Source organism: Phyllostomus hastatus, unplaced genomic scaffold (genome assembly GCF_019186645.2).
Source record: "Phyllostomus hastatus isolate PE091 unplaced genomic scaffold, TTU_PhHast_1.1 phas_scaffold_93, whole genome shotgun sequence".
NCBI lineage: Eukaryota > Metazoa > Chordata > Mammalia > Chiroptera > Phyllostomidae > Phyllostomus > Phyllostomus hastatus.
This window is the reverse complement of record NW_025334042.1, coordinates 32,343,397-32,364,689: the sequence shown is the minus strand read 5'-3', so window position 1 is coordinate 32,364,689 and position 21,293 is coordinate 32,343,397. Positions and strand designations below refer to the sequence as shown.

General features: G+C 39.8%; 1 protein-coding gene across 3 annotated transcripts in view; it reads right to left on the bottom strand.

Annotated features, from left to right (window-relative positions):
• The window catches only part of DENND5B (DENN domain containing 5B), a 167,600-nt gene that overhangs the window by 88,737 nt on the left and 57,570 nt on the right, over positions 1-21,293 (bottom strand). For 2 of the 3 annotated variants that reach the window (XM_045829098.1, XM_045829096.1), the window contains exons 2-3: positions 7,591-7,656; positions 4,628-4,737 (exon numbers count right to left, since the gene is read on the bottom strand). In XM_045829098.1, coding sequence (XP_045685054.1) covers positions 4,628-4,737; positions 7,591-7,656 — 176 coding nt within the window. The remainder of the gene's footprint in view (positions 1-4,627; positions 4,738-7,590; positions 7,657-21,293) is intronic. The other variant, XM_045829097.1, reaches the window with a different exon arrangement.

Genomic DNA, 21,293 nt, shown 5'->3' with positions numbered 1-21,293 from the left:
TTTGCTTATCATTCCATTCCACCCTTCTTCATGATCAAAGTAAAAAGTAAATTGTAAACTTACAGCTTTATAGATTGTAAAGAGCTGTATAATAGTTATTGCTCTTTTAATTCCTGGAAACACCACATATCAGGTATTTCATTTAGGACAGACATACAAAACAAACCTTGCTTAAAAGGTAGTGGCCATATTTTCTTCCTGCCAACTCCCAAGTTTACTACATTCCTAAGAATAAGATTATCTATCAGAGCGTTACATAAACAGCCGTGGATGCCAAGGTACATTCTCAAAGAGATCTGAAATGGAGCCGAAAGCAGGGAAACTTCAGCTCTATTTGCAATATTTTGTTTCCTTTAAGAGGAAAGGTATGGATCTGAAGCAATTTGTCAATGGTGACATATGTTAGTTCTAGGTGGGTATAAGATTGTTTGTTGTATTATTCTCTGTTTTATAATACGATTTTTTCCCATAAAAAACTCTGAATCAGTAACCAAGAGATATAAAAAGCAATTAATTCACAAATAATTTCACCTGTCACTTTTATCTATTTTCTATTATATTTGCATTGCACTCATACACATGGAATTTTTTTATTTCATAAAGTTCACTGCTTTGGGGTACTGTTTCTGTGTGAAATTAATGACTTTTATTTCAAAGTCCCACTGTTGCTTTTTAGAGGAATGACTGGTATTACAGAAGGTGGTGACTTGTTGGAATGGGGTTTTGCTAACAGCAAGAACAAAGCTTTATACCTTTAGGTGGGAATAAATTATAGCTTCATACAAATGCACTTACAATAAATCAAAGAGGAAATTAAGGGCAGTAAATCTATGACCCAAATGCAGACTAATTTGATGGGATGCTTTTTAGAGATTTTTCAAGGACTGCCAGAAAATCCTTTTAGATTTGCAGCAATAAACGAAATGCTGTGCCGTGCTTCACCATCAAAACACATGCCTATGTGAGGCAAGGGGTAAAGAAAATATCAAAGACAGAGCAAGAAAATGGAAACTAACTTTAAAAAGGAATGTTCTGCAGATGGAGGCACAAGCTATCATAAATATCATACTTTTTAAAGCCATTCAAATGGTTAAAAGAAAGAAAACACATGGAGTGTGGTACTTGGTTCCAAATGTCAGTGGGTTCACATTATTGTTCAGACCCTCATTTTGGACACCATTCTGATTCCTCACAGAATGATTTATACTTCAAAATATCTTACTAATTTAAGAGGATTAAGTGTTAAAATCTACTTGCATTCCCATCCATTTTCCCACTGCTTCATTTTGACACTATTTTCTTTAATAGTTTTCCTTTAATTTGCTGTGTTAAGCAGCTGATAAATTATTTTTTTATCACTGCTGTGTGTTGACTATTTTAGTCAGAAACTTGTCTGTGTTTCTCTAAATCTCATGAATATAACAGTTGTGTTCTACTTACTACCTGTGGTTTTGTCTTCGAAGGTGAGGCGGGGCTCCACAGTATTAACTTCCAGCAAAACGGCATCTCTGATCACTTTGGTGTTGGGAGGCGGTTCAGAGAAGTAACTACCCTGTGCTCTGCACTGGATCAAAGTCAAGGTGCCAAGTGGCTTAGGCATCTCCCCTTAGAAAAGTTAACACACTATTTCCTCGCTGGTGCACAGGTTTACTGTGGTATAGGAATACCAGTGGATCAAGATGGAGGCGTAGGTAAACATGGCTCACCTGCTCGCACAACCACAGCAAAAATTACAGCTAAACTACAAAACAACTATCACCCACAATAATCAGGAAATCGATCTGTATGGAAGTCCAACAACCAAGGAATTAAAGTACTCACACTCATCAAGATGGGCAGGAAGGGCAGAGACATGGAGTCATAATGAGTGCTCCCTCACCCACATGTGGTGGATAAAAATCACGAGGGGCACCTCGAGAGCAAGGGATCCAGCCCAGGGTTCCAGTGCCAGGAAGATAAGTCCCCATAATTCCTGGCTGTAAAATTCAGTGGTGGTTGGGGCAGCAGAAGAAAATGCAGGATTCTTAGGTGTCTCCTCTTAAAGGGCCCACAATGGACTTAAGACTTCTGCAGACTAATTCCTTTGGGGATCTAGCACCCGTGCAGTAGCTGGAAGGGCACCAGTGACACATGGGGAGAAACTGAAGTGTCTGGCACCAGGGCAAGTGCTGGGGGACAGCTTCCTCCCAGACAAAACTCCAGCAGCCAGGCAGCGGCCATTGTCCCTTTTCTGAGCCCTCTCTGACACAGAGCCACAGAATGGCAACACCATATCTGAGATTCCATCAACCTGGTTCACACAGGTTGCCCCACCTAAGGAATTATCTAAGGCTCTGCCCTATCCAAGTAAGGGGTGTGCTTTTTTGCAATAGGCCATGCTACTAAGACAGGGAGTCAAAGCTGCTCTACCTAACACATAGAAACAAACACAGGGAAGCTGCCAAAATGAGGAGACAAAGAAATATGGCCCAAATAAAACTCCAGAAAAAGAACTAACCAAAATAGAGATAAGGAGTCTATTAGACACAGAGTTCAAAATACTGGTTATTAGGATGCTCCAGGAACTCACTAATTCAATGGCATAAAAAGACCCAGGCAGAAATGAAGGTTACACTGAGTGAAATAAAGAAAAATTCAAAGGGAATCAACAGTAAACTGGATGAAGCCAAGAATCAAATCAATGATTTGGAACACAGGGAGGAAAAAAACATTCAATCAGAACAGCAAGAAGAAAAAAAAAATCCAAAAGAGAGAGAAAGAAGACAGACAAAGGAGCCTCTGGGCCAACTTCAAATGTATCAACATTCTAATCATAGGGGTGCCAGAAGAAGAGAAAGCCCAAGAGATTGGAAATCTATTTGAAAAAATAATGACAGAAAACACCCCCATCTTGGTGAAGGAAATAGACATACAAGTCCAGGAAGCACAGAGTCCCAAATAAGACAGACACAAAGAGGACCATTCCAAGACACATCATAATTAAAATGCCAAAGGTTAAGATAAAGAGAGAATCTTAAAAGCAGCAAGAGAAAAGCAGAGTTACCTACAAAGGAGTTCCCATAAGGCTGTCAGCTGATTTCTCTAGAGAAACTTTGCAGGCTACAAGGGACTGGCAAAGAGTATTCAAAGAGATGAAAAACAAGGACCTACAACCTGGATTACAGTATCCAACAAAGCTATCATTTGGAATGGAAGGACAGGTAAAGTGCTTCCCAGACAAGGTAAAGCTAAAGGAGTTCATCATCACAAAGCCCTTATTATATGAAATGTTAAAGGGATTTACTTTAGAAAAAGAAGATCAAAACGGTGAGCATTAAAATGGCAATAAATTCATAATTATCAACAATTGAATCTAAAAAACTAAGCAAATAAGCAGAAGAGAAACAGAATCATAGATATGGAGATCATTTGCAGGGTTATCAGTTGGGAGGGGGAAGGGGAGAATGGGTGGAAAGGTACAGGGGACTAAGAAGTACAAATGGGTAGTTACAGAATAGGCAGGGGGATGTTAAGAACAGTGCAAGAAATGGAGAAGCCAAAGAGTTTACATGCGTGATCCACAGATATGAACTAATGGAGGGGAGTGCTGGAGGGAAGGGGGGTACTGGGTGGAGAGGGGGCAAAAGGGGAAAAATTGGGACAACTATAATAGCATAATCAATTAAATGTATTTTTTAAAAAAGAAATACCAAAAAGGTACAATGTTATCCATACCATTTTGGTGCAAGTCAAAACTTTTCTTTGGGGGAGATAGCATGCCGGTAGGCCAAAAAGTGAGCTAGAGGGGAAAATGGTCTGAATCTAACCTCTGAGACTCCCTGCACAACTCTGCACAAGCAACTTACCCTCTATAAAATGAGTTAAGAGTACTCACTGGGTACATGTGAGCATGTATGTGAATGGAACAGCCATGAGGTATCTAGCAGGCATCCATACTGATCAGTCTTAGTCCAACTTTAATTGTTTCTGTACCGATCATTCCTGATCTCTAATTTGCTCACTTTGGGGCCCCTTATTTTTATAATGATGGAGTTCATTAGGTCCAAAATATTATTCAGGCTTCTAAACAGGACCCTCCCTAAATGATCTGAAAACATGACCTACTTATGCCCAAGAATCTCTAAAGGACTTACAATCACTACTGGTAATTCATTACATTAATTCAAATTTCTTATAAATAAATCCCTACTGCCTAAATGCTATACTTGACTTCCTTTTCCTATTTGTGACTATGATAAATTACAGACCCATCATACAACATTCCTTGAAATATGAAAACTATAATCATACTCCTTCCACCAGGATTCTTTCCAGGAAAACAAAGTAATATCACTGTTTATCAAAGCCATCTGTGTATTAATTAATACAAACTCACAACACAGCTTAATAGTAGGAAAAGAAATGAGCTTAGAGGGCCTGTTGTATATGCTTATTTGCCATGCGGGCCATAGGCAAGTCACTAAAACTTTCTGAGTTTCAGCTTTTACATCTGTAAATGAGGATACACTCGTATAAAACTATAAAGGATTAAATTAAATGAAATAATGCAGGAAACTCAAAATAGTCACTATTATCATCATCTTAAGAAAATAGAAAGAAGACTAAGGAGGAAAAGAAAAACACATACCATGTTCACTGCATCTTGATCAAAAGGGTTCCATTCTATATTCTGAGGATAGTGGGCCAGAACCTTGGATTTGAATGTTCTTCTCAAAGGACTCTGGTCAAAGTTTTCACCTATAACAAATAATTAACAGTTAGTTAATATCTGGATTTTTTTCGAAAGCACATCATAGTTTTATTTTTATTTTGTAGCTACATTAGTTGATAATGTTGAAATCTAATTCGACTTCTACCTCTAACAGTCTACACTGTAAAATTTTCAACAGACAACAGAAAAAGAACTGTTTATTAAGAGGTCTGCATTTAAGAATTTAGAATTTGAACTTTACCTGGCTAAGAGAACCAATACTAAAAATCAGATATGATAAAATAATCCTTGCTGTAACCTAATTTTATTGTCCTCACTCCGATATGTGGTGATAAAAATATCTACTTGGGAACATTTATTTCATTAAAGAAGCATCCTGAATTAAGCTGATCACACCTCTTGTGATCCCAAAATTTTGTACATGGTACCATGCTCAAAGGAGGCAATGGGCTTAAATTTTCACAGAACTCCCTGATAAATGTGACTGCACCTCCAAGCTTTTACCAGTAACAGAATTAACAGAATTGGAAACATCATGACTGAGCTGTCTGGTTTAGTAAACAAAACACATTAAACACACGAAACTCTGAAAAGAAACCATGTATTCCAAGCCAAATTCATAACTTGTCAAAATGTGGAAAGGAGAGTAGGCTACACTTTATTATATATAAGAAAATTTTAATAATAGCTGTCAGCTCAGCTCTTTATCTCCTTGACCAAATTAACCGTCATGAGACCTGTTACCTACAAAAGCTTTAGTTTCATAAAATATTTTAATGTGGATGGATCTTAAATTCTCAATGCCAGAAAGTTGAGGTTAAGGAATTAGAAGACCTTGGAGCAAAATTATTCTGTCTACTGTGTTTTTTGTATTTTTTAAGCTTACTTTTTAAGTGGCAAACATGACCTATTATATCAAAAGATATATCTGCCATTTACCAGTATTTATTTGTACAAGTAAAAATATCTTAAAGCAATTTATGAGTCACATTTGGACATATAGTCAGACTCAGTTTCCATTTTTTTGGTAAAAATACAAAAAGATGAATATTAAAACATCTTTTAAGTACAAAACTTAACAAATCACAGAAGGAGGGAAAAAATCATACTCTAAAGTCTTGCTGGAGACTGCAATATAAAATACACAGGAACTTTTTTGAATAAAGGGACATTATTTAAATAGATTTGCTGTAAGTAACCTACTGTTTCTAATTTAAACCCTTGGCTAAGGATCACTTTCCTTTGGGTTCCTCTTACTTGTTTCGGCAAGCATTTCATCTCTGTACCTTTCTACCCCAGACTTCCATCTTCTGAGAGATGGGGAGCTTTCACTTCTAGAAGAAAAATGCCAAAGGCATCCCTAGAGAATGTTCATCACTTTTTGCACAATGCTTCCAGGGTGTGTAAACATCAAAAAGTCAGTGGAAAAACGTGAAGCTGACCGTGAATTAATGTGTCTGAAGAAAAGAGTTGGGGTTCAGAATGGTTCATTTCAAGAAGGGTGAATGACATCTTTAGGCTCATACTGGGTTCTCATGCAAACACTAAGATTTTTAGATTGGTCACATCTTCATTAAAAAGAAAATGTTTACTTTTTACTTCACTACAAGCCAGAGGAAAAAAAATTTTAAAAACCTCCCTCCTGGTTCTAAAGGTCCATCTGCTGTCCTTTATGGACACGGCAACAGGACATCCTCAGAAAACACACAGCCGTCAAGAAACCCCTTCACCCACCCTCAAACACCCAAAATGCGTGCGTTTATTATCCAGAAATGTAAATAAAATATGAAACACCATGGGGCAGAAGAAACAGCACATACACAGGATATAAAACTCCTGGATACACTTACCTTTTAATGAACTCCTGCCTGAGTTCGGTTAAAATAGTAACAGTATCTTCATTCATACATCAAGTTATTAATGGGACAGGAGATAAATCAGAAAATTCATGACAGTGCCATTTTCAATATAATTGTTCTCTTAACTAAGGAATACCACACCCTCTTGAGGCCCAATTAGTCACCAGAAGAGAAAGAAAACCACCTTCAGAGAGAAAAAAATTTCACAAAAACAGCACCCGAAAAAGCCCATGACACAGAAACACAAATCTAACAAAAGGAAAACAGAACCACCACCGCTTCTGATTAGACTGCTGAAAAGGGGGCAGAGGGCGAGCCGCAACAGGAAAGATCATTGCTATACACACAGCTGTCTTGGCAAATATTATTTTGAAGGAAATTAGGGGAAGAAACAACCATGTAGAGATTGCAGTAACACTGTTAGGGATTTAAAAATGAGTGGATGCAGCTACTCCGACTGGTACATGCCAGAGAACTGGAGATGCGAGATGGGCAAACAACCTTATTTTCTCATTTTGAGCCCATGTTTCATAAACCTCTCACTCAGACTAGGACTTAGCAGGTGATTTAAATCAGTTTAAGAATCTGGATTCCCAGGAATTGGAAATTATATATAAGCATCCTTTACTTAACTTAAAATTCATCTTTCAAACACTATCCTGAAAAGAACAAGGATTATAAATTTGTGCAAATATTAATATCCCCCACTACAACTACACTAGAGTTAATTTCAAGTAATACTGTCAAGTAACCTCCCACTAAATCTAAGCTGCAATGAAGTCTTGCCTTTTAAGAAAATAGGACATATCTGCCAAGAGAGCTTAAAGAAAGGCTCATGAATAATTTTTTTCAAGGCTTGAAGCAAATGCTGTCTTTAGGAAAATTAAAATGCACATGAGAGAACAGAAACACAAAACAATACCTATATTTTGCCTGAGCAAAGCTGAATAAAGAAACAATTATGATGGGCGTGGGTGAATTAGAATAATGATTTCTAACACCTCGACTTTTTGTTGTTACCTGAGGTCGTATTTGCAGCACCTTGGCTCTTGCCATGACGATCTGCTTCTAGCCATTGGTACAAAACTACATAATGTAACAGAAACAAAAAAGCTTTATGAACAAATAAACAAACAAAAAAGCAAAAAATTGACTTTGAAGAATGGAAAATGAGAATAAAAAGTTAAACAAAAGCAATTAAACATGAGACATTACCATCACTGGAATGTAACACCAATAGCAGGCAGCTTACAAGCTATGAGCAATAAGAAAGCCAAGAGAATGGGTTACGTATTTTACTGTAGTAAGTGAAATGTTATTCAAATATTGCAACAGTTATTTAATGGGGGCAAAGCACACACATTCTTAATGCTAATTTGAAGAGAAATATCAGGAGAAAGCTAAAGTTTCTATAGTCGGATATAACACAATGATAGTAAGACTAAATTAAACAATTATATCCCAACCTATCAGAATGTCTGAAGTCCAGAAAAACCAACTCCCTGGTAAGTATGCAAGTGACAGAACTCTCATCAATTGCTGGTGGAAATGCAAAATGGTATAAACACTTTGGAAGACAGTTTGGCAATTTCTTACAAGGCTAAACATAGTCTCATCATATGATTTTTACAGCCCCAGTACAATCTGGAGAAAAACATCAGACAGATTCCAAGAGGAGGAATCTACAATGCACCTCATGAATACTTGTCGAAATTGTCATGGTCATCAACAACAAGGGGAGTCTGGGAAACTGTCACAGCCAAGAGGAGCCAAAGGAGACGTGACAACCGAACGCATGTAAGTGGTGTATCAGATGGGATCCTCCAATCAGCAAAGGACATAAAATAAGCAGAGAAAGAACATAAAGCAACCATGAAGGACATCTGAATAGAGTACAGACTTTAGTTAACAAAAATGTATCAAAAATCATCCATTAATTGTAATACGTATCAGGCTGCTGGAAGATGTTAATGGATAAGGAAAACTATATGTGTGGATGGTGCTGGGTGATCATGGGAACACTGTATTATCTTCTCCATGTTTCTGTTCATCTAAGACTGCTCTAAAAATTACATTCCAATATTATAAATAGTCTACCTTTTGTAAATTACTGTGCAAGCACAAGCTGAAGTTTGCTCTACATCAAGACTCTACTTAATCAACTATCCTCAAGCATTATTATGTTTTAAAAATTTTTTAGAGAGAGGGGAAGGGAGGGAGAACAAGTGGGAGAGAAGTTGGTTGCCTCTTGCCTGTCCCCAACTGGGAGCCTGATTTATAACCCAGGCATGCGTCCTGACTGGGAATTGAACCAGTGACCTTTTCGTTCACAGGCTGGTGCTCAACCCATTGAGACACACCATCCAGGGCTAACAACTTAAGCATTGTCAGCTAACAAGTGCCAGCGTTTGGAGGAAAGTTTATTATAGTGAAGACCAGGCTACTAAAAAATTCACACAAGAGCTCTGTAGCTTAGCGGCACTGATTAGTGTTAAAACTTCTGGATGTCTTTTATGGGTTTCCTAAATATCTACAACTTTCACACATCTTTAAAGAGATGTCAGCCGTGGCTAGTGTGGCTCAGTGGACAGAGTGCTGGCCTGCACATCAAAGGCTTGCTGACTGCATTCCCAGTCAGGGCACATGCCTGGGCTGCAGGCCACGACCCCAGCTGGGGGTGTATGAGAAACAACTGATCGATGTATCTCTTGCATGTTTCTCTCCCTCTCTTCCTTACTCCCTTCCCCTCTCTCTAAAAACAAATTTAAAAATATTTCAAAAACAGAGAGAGAGAGAGAGAGTGAGATGTCAGAGTCTCCTTTAAAGAATCAAATAGCCATAATACAGGGTCCTAATGGCCAAGGAAAGTTGCCTATAGAACTCTTAAACTGATGGAATAAAGAAACTGATTCATTATAAATGACTAAAAGCACCTTGAAATCACCAAGTAAGTTATTTGGATTTTTAGGGACAGCCAGGACTGTGAACTGACGGCCATCATCAGAGACAGAGGCCCAAAGCAGACCTCTGAACAGCCTCCCACACGTGCAGTGTGTAATGTCCCTGGCTAGGGCTGCCCCAGTGGGCACACGAGTCAGTACGCACCTCCAGGACACTGCACACTTCAGGGAGGCAAACAATCGTTACAGTTTGCACTAGCATGAAAGAATTCAAGAAGGAGACCACACTCATTAAATATACAGTACAGTATTTCCGCTTTCTAGTTTGCATGAGTAACAACTACTCACTAGAGTAGCAGCAGAGTGGAGTAGTATTAGAACATGACTCCGAAATGTCCCCATCTGGAAAAGCAAGCACCAACTTTACAAATGATGCTAAATATCACTCTCACAAAAATGAGACACAAGTAGGGAAACTAATCCACTAACTGGTCTAACAATTCTGCTGAGCTCTTATCTAAAGTCTGCCCTGTCCTGACGAAGGTGAACACTCTTGGCTGTGTTCAGGGTATTCCTAGGAATATTTACCAGTACAGTTCCAAGTACTTCGAAGAGTGTTTGTTTCTGATTTCATCAGAGAAGAAAGCAAATGTAAGTCACTCCAGGTCAATTTACTCCGACCAGTTACACAGAGAACTGTACATAAGCAATGGTGCTAAAACACAGGGAACACAGCTCTGGTCACGGTGGCTGGGAGCATGAGATCTGGCCTCGTGCCTCCTCCATGCTTCCTCTCAATTGGCACTGGGACTAAGGACCCCACCCCAGCTCCAAGCCACTGTTAAGGATCTCTACAGCCTGTGCATGAGGTTTCGGGTAGAGGGGAATTGGTGAGATTTGTGAGCCTTGGAGCAATTTCTCAGCCTAGGAGGCCCTGTTAAATATTTCTTCACTGATCTCCTCTCTGAGCCTCTTCACTCCAGGGACCCACCTGAGTTCTCTCCCTCACTATCCACTTCCACCACAGACTACTTCTGACCAGGGTGTTTCTCTGCAAAACAAGCCAAGTCCACAGTATTTCCCCATCTCCTGTGGCTGACAGACACCACCGAAGTCTAGGTGTTTTAAAGAAAGTTTGCTGATAGGAACAATGAAAACAGATGGAAAGTTTTAAAAGGTAATTAATCTCTTCTGCTCTGTCCCTTTTACGTTTTGTTCCTTTTCTCTCTAAAAGGAAAGTTAAAACACGCAATACAACACCACACACACACACACACACACACACACACACACAGGTACTAAATGGACACAGTATTCAGAGAAAAAAAGTCTTCCTCAGCACTTTGATAAAGGTGAGGGGAGGAAATGGAGAACTCTGGATGTTGCCCATGAAGTCCTCGCTGAGGAAAAGGAAAAGGAAGGATGCACATGGTGGTGAAGTAACTCCTCTCTCTCCCAAGTCCATCCCCACAGGTTTCTGTCTCCAAAGACTCAGCCTGAACTGGCAGGAGCTGCAGCTGGGAGAGGAACTACTACTGGGCAGCAGGCAGCCCTGTAAAACAGGCTGAACAGGGAAAGAGAGAGCGGTGGGCCGGGGGTGTAGCTATAGGTTAGAAACTAAAAGGAGGGGCACGGCTGTGATGTTCGCCTGTGCACAGGGACTGTGTTTCCATCACAGTGAGCTGTCCTCTTCAAAGCACATCCCCCTAAGAGGCACAGTTATCATTTATTCTGATGACTCCACCACTACTTAAATCATCTCTGAGCAGGTGGCATATAAGTAGAGAACTGACGAAGTAATAATTATCATCACAGCTAACACACAGAAATTACTATACGGCGGTGTTAGTCTGAGTGCTTTACATATATCAACCCATTTCATCCTCATAATCACTCTAGAACTAGGTACTATTATTATTCTTGGACATGGAAACTGAACCACAATAAGGTTAACTACCTTGTCCAAGGTTAGACAACTAGAAAACTCAAACCTAAGCAGCCTGATTCCAGAGTTTGTGCTCGTAATTCTATGTATGAGGTTATCTCAGGAAAGAGTATTTCAGGCAGAGGAAGTAGCAAGTGCAGAATCCCTGAGGCAGAAAAGAGCCTGTCACAGCTGAGATTCAGCAAGGAGGCCAGCACACTGCTGTATCTGGGTGAGGTGGCAGAAGATGAGGCTGGAGAGGTAACCAGGGGCCAGATAAAACAGGTCGCCTTGTACGCAATGGTAAGAACTTTCGACTTTATGCTAAGTTGTCATGGGAAGTAACTGGAGCATTTTAAACAGAACAGACTGTAGTGGGTAAGAGTGAAATCAAAGAAACCAATGAGGAAGCCTCTGCAATAATCTAGGCAAGAGATGATGGCAGTATGGATTAGGGAAACAGAGTTAGGGTGGTGAGAAGTAATAAGATTCTAAATCATTTTGAAGGCATAAAAGAGATGATTTGCTGACAGTTTAGGTGTAGAGAAAGAAGCTGTCAAGAAGGATGTAATTTTGGTGTGAGCATTGGATAAACGGTGTAACTATTCACTGAAAAGAGGAACAATGGAAGAGGAGGGGGTTTAGGGGTGGGAGGTCAGGGGCTGGAATAGGAATTCAGTTTTGAATATGTTAAGTCTGAGATGCCTATTAGATATCCAAGTGAAAAAATAATTTTTTAAAGAGAGGGAGAGAAATATAAGTGTGTGGTTGCCTCTCACATTGCCCCTACTGGGGATGTGACCCACAACCCAGGCCTGTGCCCTGACCTAGAATGAACCGGCAACCCTTTGGTTCACAGCCCACACTCCATCCACTGAGCTACACCAGCCAGGGCTCCGAGTAAAATTTTTGAGTAAGCATTTAGATACATGAATTTAAAATTTAGAGGGGCCCTAACCAGTACGGCTCAGTTGGTTGGGCATTGTCCTTCAAAGCAAAAAGTCATGGGTCTGATTCCCAGTCGGGGCACAAATGAGAGGCAAACATTTGATGTTTCTCACATGAATGTTTTTCTCCCTCTCATTCTTCAGTCCTTCCCCCCCCTAAAAATAAATAAGATGTTTAAAATTCGGGGGTAAAGTCAGAAATTCAGGGGTGAATATCACGTAGATGGTATTTAACATCACAGGGTGGGATAAGATCACCTAGTTAATGAACACAGATGAAGACAGGAAGGCCGGTCGGAGTCCTAAGGAGACTCACATAACAGTAAGAGGTTGAGAAGAGGATGCGGAGCTGGCACAACGGTAAATGAGAAAGAGCAGCCAGGAAGGGAAAAAACAGAAGCATGGCCATCATGGAAGGCAAGTGAAGAAAACAGTTTAACAAGGAGGGAGCGGATAGCACGGAAAACACTGAGACCTTGACAAAGAGGTTTCCGTGGAATGTCGGGGGTGAAAACCTGTGTGGGGCTGTTCCAAGACAGAATGCAAGAGAGGAAGGAGAGGCAGAGAGCGTAAATAGCTCTTCTGAAAGGTTTTTCTGGAAAGATGAGAAATGAATAATACTGGAGAAAAATATGGAGTGGAGGGAAGAGTTGGGGGTGTGTTTTTTTTAAAGATAGGAGATACTGACTGATCCAAGTAAATTTCCAGGAACTCAGGACAAAGACCAGTCAAATTCTAACTAGGCACTGTGCATCCTACCACCAAGGGTAGAACACAACAGCAGATTATTTACTTGCAAATATTACCTTATAATGAATCCAGCATCTACAGTCCTCTGATTATGAGAAATAAACAAAGCATGTTGCTCCTAATCCATGCTTGTCATACTATCCCTTTTGTAAAAACATGAAACAAGAAAAAAACTTTAAAAAGTCATTGAAGTATTATAACTGGTATCATAAAATTCTCTCTAAGAGGAAAGGTTCCATAGTTTTTTAGGTTAATGATCAAATAAATACCATGTGTTCATCGGTGCTTACAAAATGATTTTTATTACTCTGAAGAATATATAAGTAATTTTCAAAAAATAGTTATAGCCAAGAAAACAAGGTTCTAGGTCTGGCTGAAAGGCCTGGGGGTCTAATAACCTGGGACAAATCACAATTTCTTCTAAGCAAAGGTTCCTGCATATATAACATGAGTTATTTTATTACTGTAATAAAGTAATAACAGTAGTAGTAAAAGTATTAGTAATATTATTAGATATCTATCTTTTATGACATTCATTTATCCAATTACTTATAGTAGAGTATATTAATGTTATTATTGATACTGTATTTTTATCACACATAAAACAAATATCCTATTGCTAAAGAATTCATTCTCTGCTAAGCCATCTGTTGCCTTCAGGAGCAAAAGAAAGTCACCTACCAATAAAATATTTATATTTGACAAGAGCTAGAGTACTATAGAGCTAGAGTTCTAAGATGATTCAAACTGAGACTTTTTTGCTGCATAACTCAAGGAAGCAGTTATTTGCTATAAAAGACCTTTTCCTCCATTTCCATTCATTACTTTTTGCTGACAATACCCTCACCAAATTTATAAATATATATACATATGCATATAGGGAGTCAGAAACACAAGCAATTCAGTTGAGTTTACATAGGGATACCAATTAATGTACTTAAGAAAACCACTTCCTTGTGTATGTTTCTTCTTACCCTTCTCAAAAAAAAAAAATCTAACATCAGAAATCAACAAAGTTCTCTAAAAGTAAGATATAAATTACAAGGTAGGGAAGGGGGTACATCTATTTCACTAACGCTCCTACCTCATGGTCTATGTAGTTATTCTAACACAAGCAAAAGAGGACAAAAACAGCCTCTAAGTCTCTCTGCATTTGTGTGACTTTTAATTTTAATGTAAAAATCTAAAGAAAAGTAAGGGCTTTAAGACTTATCACTCAAGGGGAACTGCAGTCTGCGCAAGCTCCCACAACCCTGCCAAGTCGGGGTCAACGCCTTCCAAGTCCATTCCAAGTCCAGACGGAGAGAATGAAACTCAAGAGAGGCTGAGGAATTCCCCCAAAGCCTCGCCACTGGGAAACAGCAGAACTGTGAGGAAGCCAGGACCAGTCGCCTGGGAGCCCCGTCTCCTCACCCGGGGGACCTGCCCACAGGACGCAGCACAGCAGCCACAGGGGAACCTCTCCCACTGGCAGGAGTGAGGGCAAACTCTCAGGCACCTCCGCATCCACTCCCAGAACTGGATTAGCCTCTCCAGGAGCACCAGCACTGAGCAGTGGAGGGTCTAATTCAAAGTAAAAATAGCTTGAAAGCATAAAGCTAAGAACCGACATGCACCAGGTCCAGCATAAATAAAGCGCCCCCCCCCTTTTTATTACAAATCATATGCATGTACTTCTGTAATATAACAGTATCACACTCAAGCACACCATGTGACATTTTAGGTGAAATGTTTGAATTAAAACTATAAATGATTATACCCATATTATTACCCTACCAACCACACTCACGTAAGTGTTACTTCTGCCAGACCCTGTATAATAAAAGTAGAAGAGCTTCTTTCTTTAAAAAAAAAAAAAAATTTTTTTTTCCAGTTTTCACTCTACTTGGCCTTTCTGTAACACTTAACACTGCAATCTCCTGGTTCCTTTGTGGTTCTGTGAAACCAGTCTTTCCAAGTTCTTGTACCTCAGTGATCACTGCAAGAGTCTCTGCTATAGTAAGTGTTTATCTTATTCCTCTGTCAGACGAAGGTATTCTGAGATGGTTACCCATGAGTAAGGTCATACCCTAGAGGGTAAAGGGTACTGTCTCTCTTGAAGAAAGCAGACATTCCCATTGTTAATCACCTTGAGAAAATATATCTTATGACATGAAAAGAAAATATGGAAGATGGAACTTAGACCAATAGGAAGGTGGTCTTTCCTCTCTCTAGACCTGACTCCCTTGAGCCCACACTCCCAGCAGCCCAGAGAGGCTGATGGCGCTCCTCGCCAGTGGGAGGAAGAGAGTCTCTGCCATGTGGAGGCAGATCCTGGTGTCAGCAAGGAGGCAATCCTCCCCCTGGGAAAGACCATGGCTCTGCACAGGGCCCTAAAGGACCATCTGATTCTATGAGCAACAAAAGCAGCCACACACATATTTTCCTAAACTGGTTATGCTACTTTCCATTTATGCTTTCCTTTTGTTATTCTTTGTATCCTTTACAAAATTCTGTAGTCTCACACTCTCAGCTCAGTAAGAAACAAGAGCCAGCACAGTCGAGAGAGAGATGCATTCCCCCAAACCAGAAATACCAGTACAGTGGTAGCAGCAATGACTGTTGAGACCCCCAAGGGGGAACAAGATTTGGAGTTGGGAAGTTCAGCTGCCCATATCCAAGTTGGTATTTTCTCTTTTCTACTAATTCTTATGGACTGAGCAGTTATTAAGGGGGCTGGCTGGCACTCACCTCCGAGAGTTTCTCTTTTTCTACTGTTTCCTACATACTTGTCTGCCATTGGGCTCTGGCTGCTCATTGGCTCTTACTCTGCACTCTCCAGCAGCTTACACTACCACCTATATCAATGACTTCCAAATATACACGTTAGGCTGATCACTCATCTCTCCAGATCAACATTTCCAAGTGCCTACTGGAAATCTTTACCACATGCTGTTAAAATCAGAGTATCCTAAACTAAACTCCTTATATGTCTCTCAGGCTACCTCTTCTTCCTCTGTTTCTTGTGCCCATTAATAATACGAAGACCCACCCAACTCCAAACCTGGAATTTACTCACCCTTCCCTTGAAAAAGACTGAGGAAAGTCAAATGGAATGAAAGAAATCCCTTCGAGCACACCAAGTGTTTTCTGTAATAAGGAGGATTCAGTATTCTCATAATGTGGAGAATGAACCTTAGCTTCTCTGTTGCTGGAGCATTAATACAGTATGACTAAGTCATAAGTGACTTTGGGTAAGCTACACCTTTCTGTGTTTTCCAGAAAGAGAAGTGGCAATGATGCATAAACTTATGTCATAAATATTAGAAAGGCTTTTTCAAAATCCTCCTCCAAATGTTAGGAAAAGTGAGCATGACAGCGAGTATGTTTAACAGCATTCCTGACTCACGGTCAGTTCACCATTTGCTTGTATCAATTTTTCATTAAAAAAACATCCACCAAACTATTCAGAAACACGAATCTATTTTTAGGTACTCACTTGTAGTTGGAAGAAATACCCTATTGCTACCAATGTAAGTCAACAGAAGTGGTATTTCCAACAAATATTGTAAAAGCCAGAAGAAAGTATTTGTGCACATGTGTGGGTGTGTGTCTGAGTAGAAGATGATCCTAAATAAACGATGATCCACACATCATCACCACCCCAAGTCCACAGTTACAATAGGGTTCGTGCTCGGTGATGTAGAGGCTAACGGTGTTGACAAATGTGTAATTGCACTGTAGTACGGTACAGAATAGTTTTGCTGACCTAAAAATAGTGTGTGCTCTGCCTATTCATCTCTCCTTCCTCTCTAACCCCTGGCAACCACTTATCTTTTTAATGTCTCCATAGTTTTGCCTTCCCCAGAAAGGCATGTGGTTGGAATCATACAGTATAGTCTTTTCAGGTTGGCTTCTTTTATTTAGTTATATGCATTTAGGCTTCCTCTATGTCTCTTTATGGCTTACAGCTCATTTCTGTTTAGCACTGAATAATACTGCATTGTCTAGATGTACCACAGTTTATCCATTCACCTACTGAAGGTTGCCTTGGTTGCTTCCAAATTTTGACAGTTATGAATAAAGCTGCTAGAAACATCCCTGTGTAGGTATTTGTGTGGATATAAGTTTTCAACTCCTCTGGCCCTAGCCAGGTGGCTCAGTGGGTTGGAACCTCGTTCCGTACACCACAATGTTGCAAGTTTGAGCCAGCCAGGGCACGTGCCTGGGCTGCAGGTTTGAGTCTCAGATGGATGCATACCAGAGGCAACCAAATGACGTTTCTCCCTCATATCGATGTCTGTCTGTCTCTCTTTTCTTTCTCTCTCCTCCCCTCCCTCAATCTCTAAGATCCATAAACATATCGTCAAGTGAGGATAAAAAGAAGTTTCAGCTCCTCTGGATAATATCAAGGAGAGCAACTGATGGACTGTATGGTGAAATATGTTTAGTTTTGTAAGAAATTGTCACACTGTCTTCCAGAGTCACTGCACCATTTTGCTTTCCCACTGGCAATAAATGAGAGTTCTTAAGTGTTTACTTTTAATGACTATTAATTTACTCAGATATTATATCTATGTTGTCAGCTTCGACACCGGTGGCTGTCGTCGTTACAGTGATTTGAGTCATCTAACACATGACTATATTGACTATCAGAGGCTACATATACCTCATGCAGGCCTGCAGAATGGTCTCTCTACTTTTACAAATATTCAATGAGTCCTAACAATGAATCTTAACTATTATTTTGAAGTCTGAGTAATCAGGGATACAGACATCTCAGGAATGAATATTTATATATTCACCTACATAGCAGTAAAAATGGTCTTATCTGTAGGATACAGAATGAGTTTTCTTTTTTAAAATATTATTTATTGATTTTAAGAGAAAGAGAAACACTGATTTGTTGTTCCACTCATTTTTGTATTCACTGGTTGATTCTTGTATGTTCCCAGGCTGGGGATCGAACCAGCAACCCTTGCATATCGGAATGGTGCTCTAATCAACTGAGCTACTAGGCCAGGGTCAGAGTGAGTTTTCTCAATCAAGAACCACAAATTCTTGGACTCACAATAGGAAGAATTCTCAGAGACCAAAAAGGAATCACTTCCAACACCCCACCTGGTAACCTGTCTAGCTCAATGAGTAGTGCAACCATTCACCCAGCAGCTCAGGTGAAGTAGCTGGAGTCATCCTTGACCACTCTTTCCTTTTTACTCCCCACATGTAGTCACTACCTTCATCCTACTGACTGAAACCCGTATTTTTCTTAAATCTATCCGACTGTCTCCATACCTGCTGCCACTGCGCTAGTCTAGTCCAATGTCATCTCCCATCTGAATTATGACAAATGTCATCACCTTTTAACTGCCTCCAGGCTTACTCCTGCCAATTTCTACTCCATAAAGCAGCCAAGAAATCTTTCTAAATACAAATCTGATGTTACTCCACTTCAAAACCCTTCCACACTGCCTCAGTATTCTAAGGACAAATCTCAAATTCCTTAACAAAGCTTCAAAATTTTTCACAATCTAACAGCGTATGCTTTAGCCCTTCTTGTAGAATTTTCCATATCCTGTGTATTCTGCACTCCAGCCATGCAGAAATCACTAGCTGTTCACCATATGTACTATGCTCTCTCAAATTGGCTGACTTTTACATATGCTGTTCTTTCTGCCATAAATATTTCTTCTAGCATTGCCACACCACCCCCCATCCCACCTGCAAATTCTTGGCCATCCTTCAAATCTAAGTTTATAGGAATTTCTGCTGGAAAAGTCTGCTGCTCTATGAGAGTCAGAGTGGCATCTTGTTCACCAATGAACCCCAGAGCCTACACAGAAACCACTTACTAATTAACTAGATAAGTATGAACACGGGATTACTACCGACTGTGTAAAGACTTTTATCTTGCGTGTACAAATTCTAGGATAATACTTCTATAGTGGTATGAAGGTCAGTTAATAAGCATTTATGATTTCCAATTATAATTACAATAAAATTCTAAATTAAAATAACCATTACTATTATTGTAAAAATGTTTCTTTTACAATATCATATAGAAATAGCTGAGAAATAAAAATGGAAGATGCATTATGGATTTTGTTCTCCTGCAAGACCATTCCAGATACTTACAGTAATTCTGCAGATATACTTACACAGTGGATCGATCTTATAAATAAATAAATAACATTTTAATAAATGTTTGTTAAAGACTTCAGGCCAAGACAGAGGCATAGGTAGAAACGCTTGGTTTCCTTGCACAACCAAAAGAAGGTTCTAGTTGTTAAAAACAAGAAAATGAACTAGAACTGCCAGAAAATCAAACTGCATCCAACAACCTAGGAGTTAAAGAAACATTCATCCAGAGTGGTAGGAGGGCAGAGACCAGGGGCAGAGAGGACACATGGCAAGGCAGTGGACCACGTGGGTAAGGTGGGGTAAGGTGGGTAATGTGGGTAAGCTGGCTGGCCAGAGGGTCCAACATTCCCACACAGATAAGTCGGGAAGAACAACAGGGGAGTGAGAGAGATCACACAATCCAGGGTTTCAGGACAGGAAAATGAAGACTCAAAACCTCCGGCTATAAAAACCTGTGAGGTGGCAGAAACCCCCAGTCTCATAGGACAGTCCATTGGAGAGGCCCATAGGGTCCTAGAACATACACAAACCCACCCACCTGGGAATCAGCACCTGAAAGGTCACAATCCACTTGTGGGAAGCCAGGGAAGTGACAGAAAGTGGGGCGAGAGCCAAACAAGCAGCAATGTTCCCTCTCTGACCCCTCCCCCACAGATAGTGCCACAACACAGCCAAGAGGGTTTCCTGGCCTGGTGAATACCTAAGGCTCTGCCCCTTACATGTAACAGGTACACTGAGACAGAGAAATATGGCCCAAATGAAAGAACAGATCAAAGCTCCAGAAAAAGAACTAAGCAACAAAAAGATAGCCAACCTATCAGATAGAGAATTCAAAACACTGGTAATCAATATGCTCACAGAAATGACTGGGTTCAGTCACAAAATGAAAGAAGAATGAAGGGTACACAAAGCAAAATAAAGGAAAGTGTACAGGGAACCAACAGTGAAGGGAAGGAAACTGGGACTCAAATCAATGATTTGGAGCAAGAGGAAGAAATAAACATCCAACTGGAATGAAATGAAGAAACAAGAATTCCAAAAAAATGAGGAGAGGCTTAGGAATCTCTGGGACAATTTTAAGCACTCTAACATCACAATCATAGGGGTGCCAGAATGAGAAGAGGAAGAGCAAGAAATGGAAAACTTACTTGAAAAAATAATGAAAGAGAACTTCCCCAATCTGGCAAAGGAAATAGACTTTCAGGAACTCCAGGAAGCTCAGAGAGTCCCAAAGAAATTGGACCCAAGGGGGAACACACCAATCATAATTACATTACCCAAGATTACAGATAAAGAGAGACTCTTAAAAGCAACAAGAGAAAAGGACACAGTTACCTACAAAGGAGTTCCCATAAGACTATGAGCTGATTTCTCAAAAGATACCTTACAGGCAAGAAGTATTCAAAGTCATGAAAAGCAAGGACCTACATCCAAGATTACTCTATCCAGCAAAGCAGTCATGTAGAATGGAAGGGCAGACAAAGTGCTCCCCAGGTAAGGTCAAGTTAAAGGAGTTCATCATCACCAAGTCCTTATTATATGAAATGTTAAAGGGACTTATCTAAGAAATAGAAGATTAAAACTATGAACAGTAAAATGACAACGAACTCACAACTATCAACAACTGAACCTAAAAAACAAAGAAACAAAAAAAACCAAGCACACAACTAGAATGGGAACAGAATCACAGAAATGGAGATCATATGGAGGGATATCAGTGGGGAGGGGGAGAGGGAAAATGGGGGGAAAAGGTACAGGGAATAAGAAGCATAATTGGTAGGCACAAAATAGGGGGAAGTTAAGAATAGTATAGGAAATAGAGAAGCCAAAGAACTTATATGTACGACCCATGGACAGAAACTAAGGCGAGGGACAGGGGGAATGCTAGAGGGTGGGAGGGTGCAGGGACGAGGGGGATAAAAAGGAGAAAAAATTGGGACAACTGTAATAGCACAATCAATAAAATATACTTTTAAAAATAAATGTTAAACTGTACTTCTGTGAGAAAATACAAGGATTCAAATTCTTTTAGAATAAGTACTTTTCAAAATTTTTATTGTGGTAAAATACATGTAACGTAAA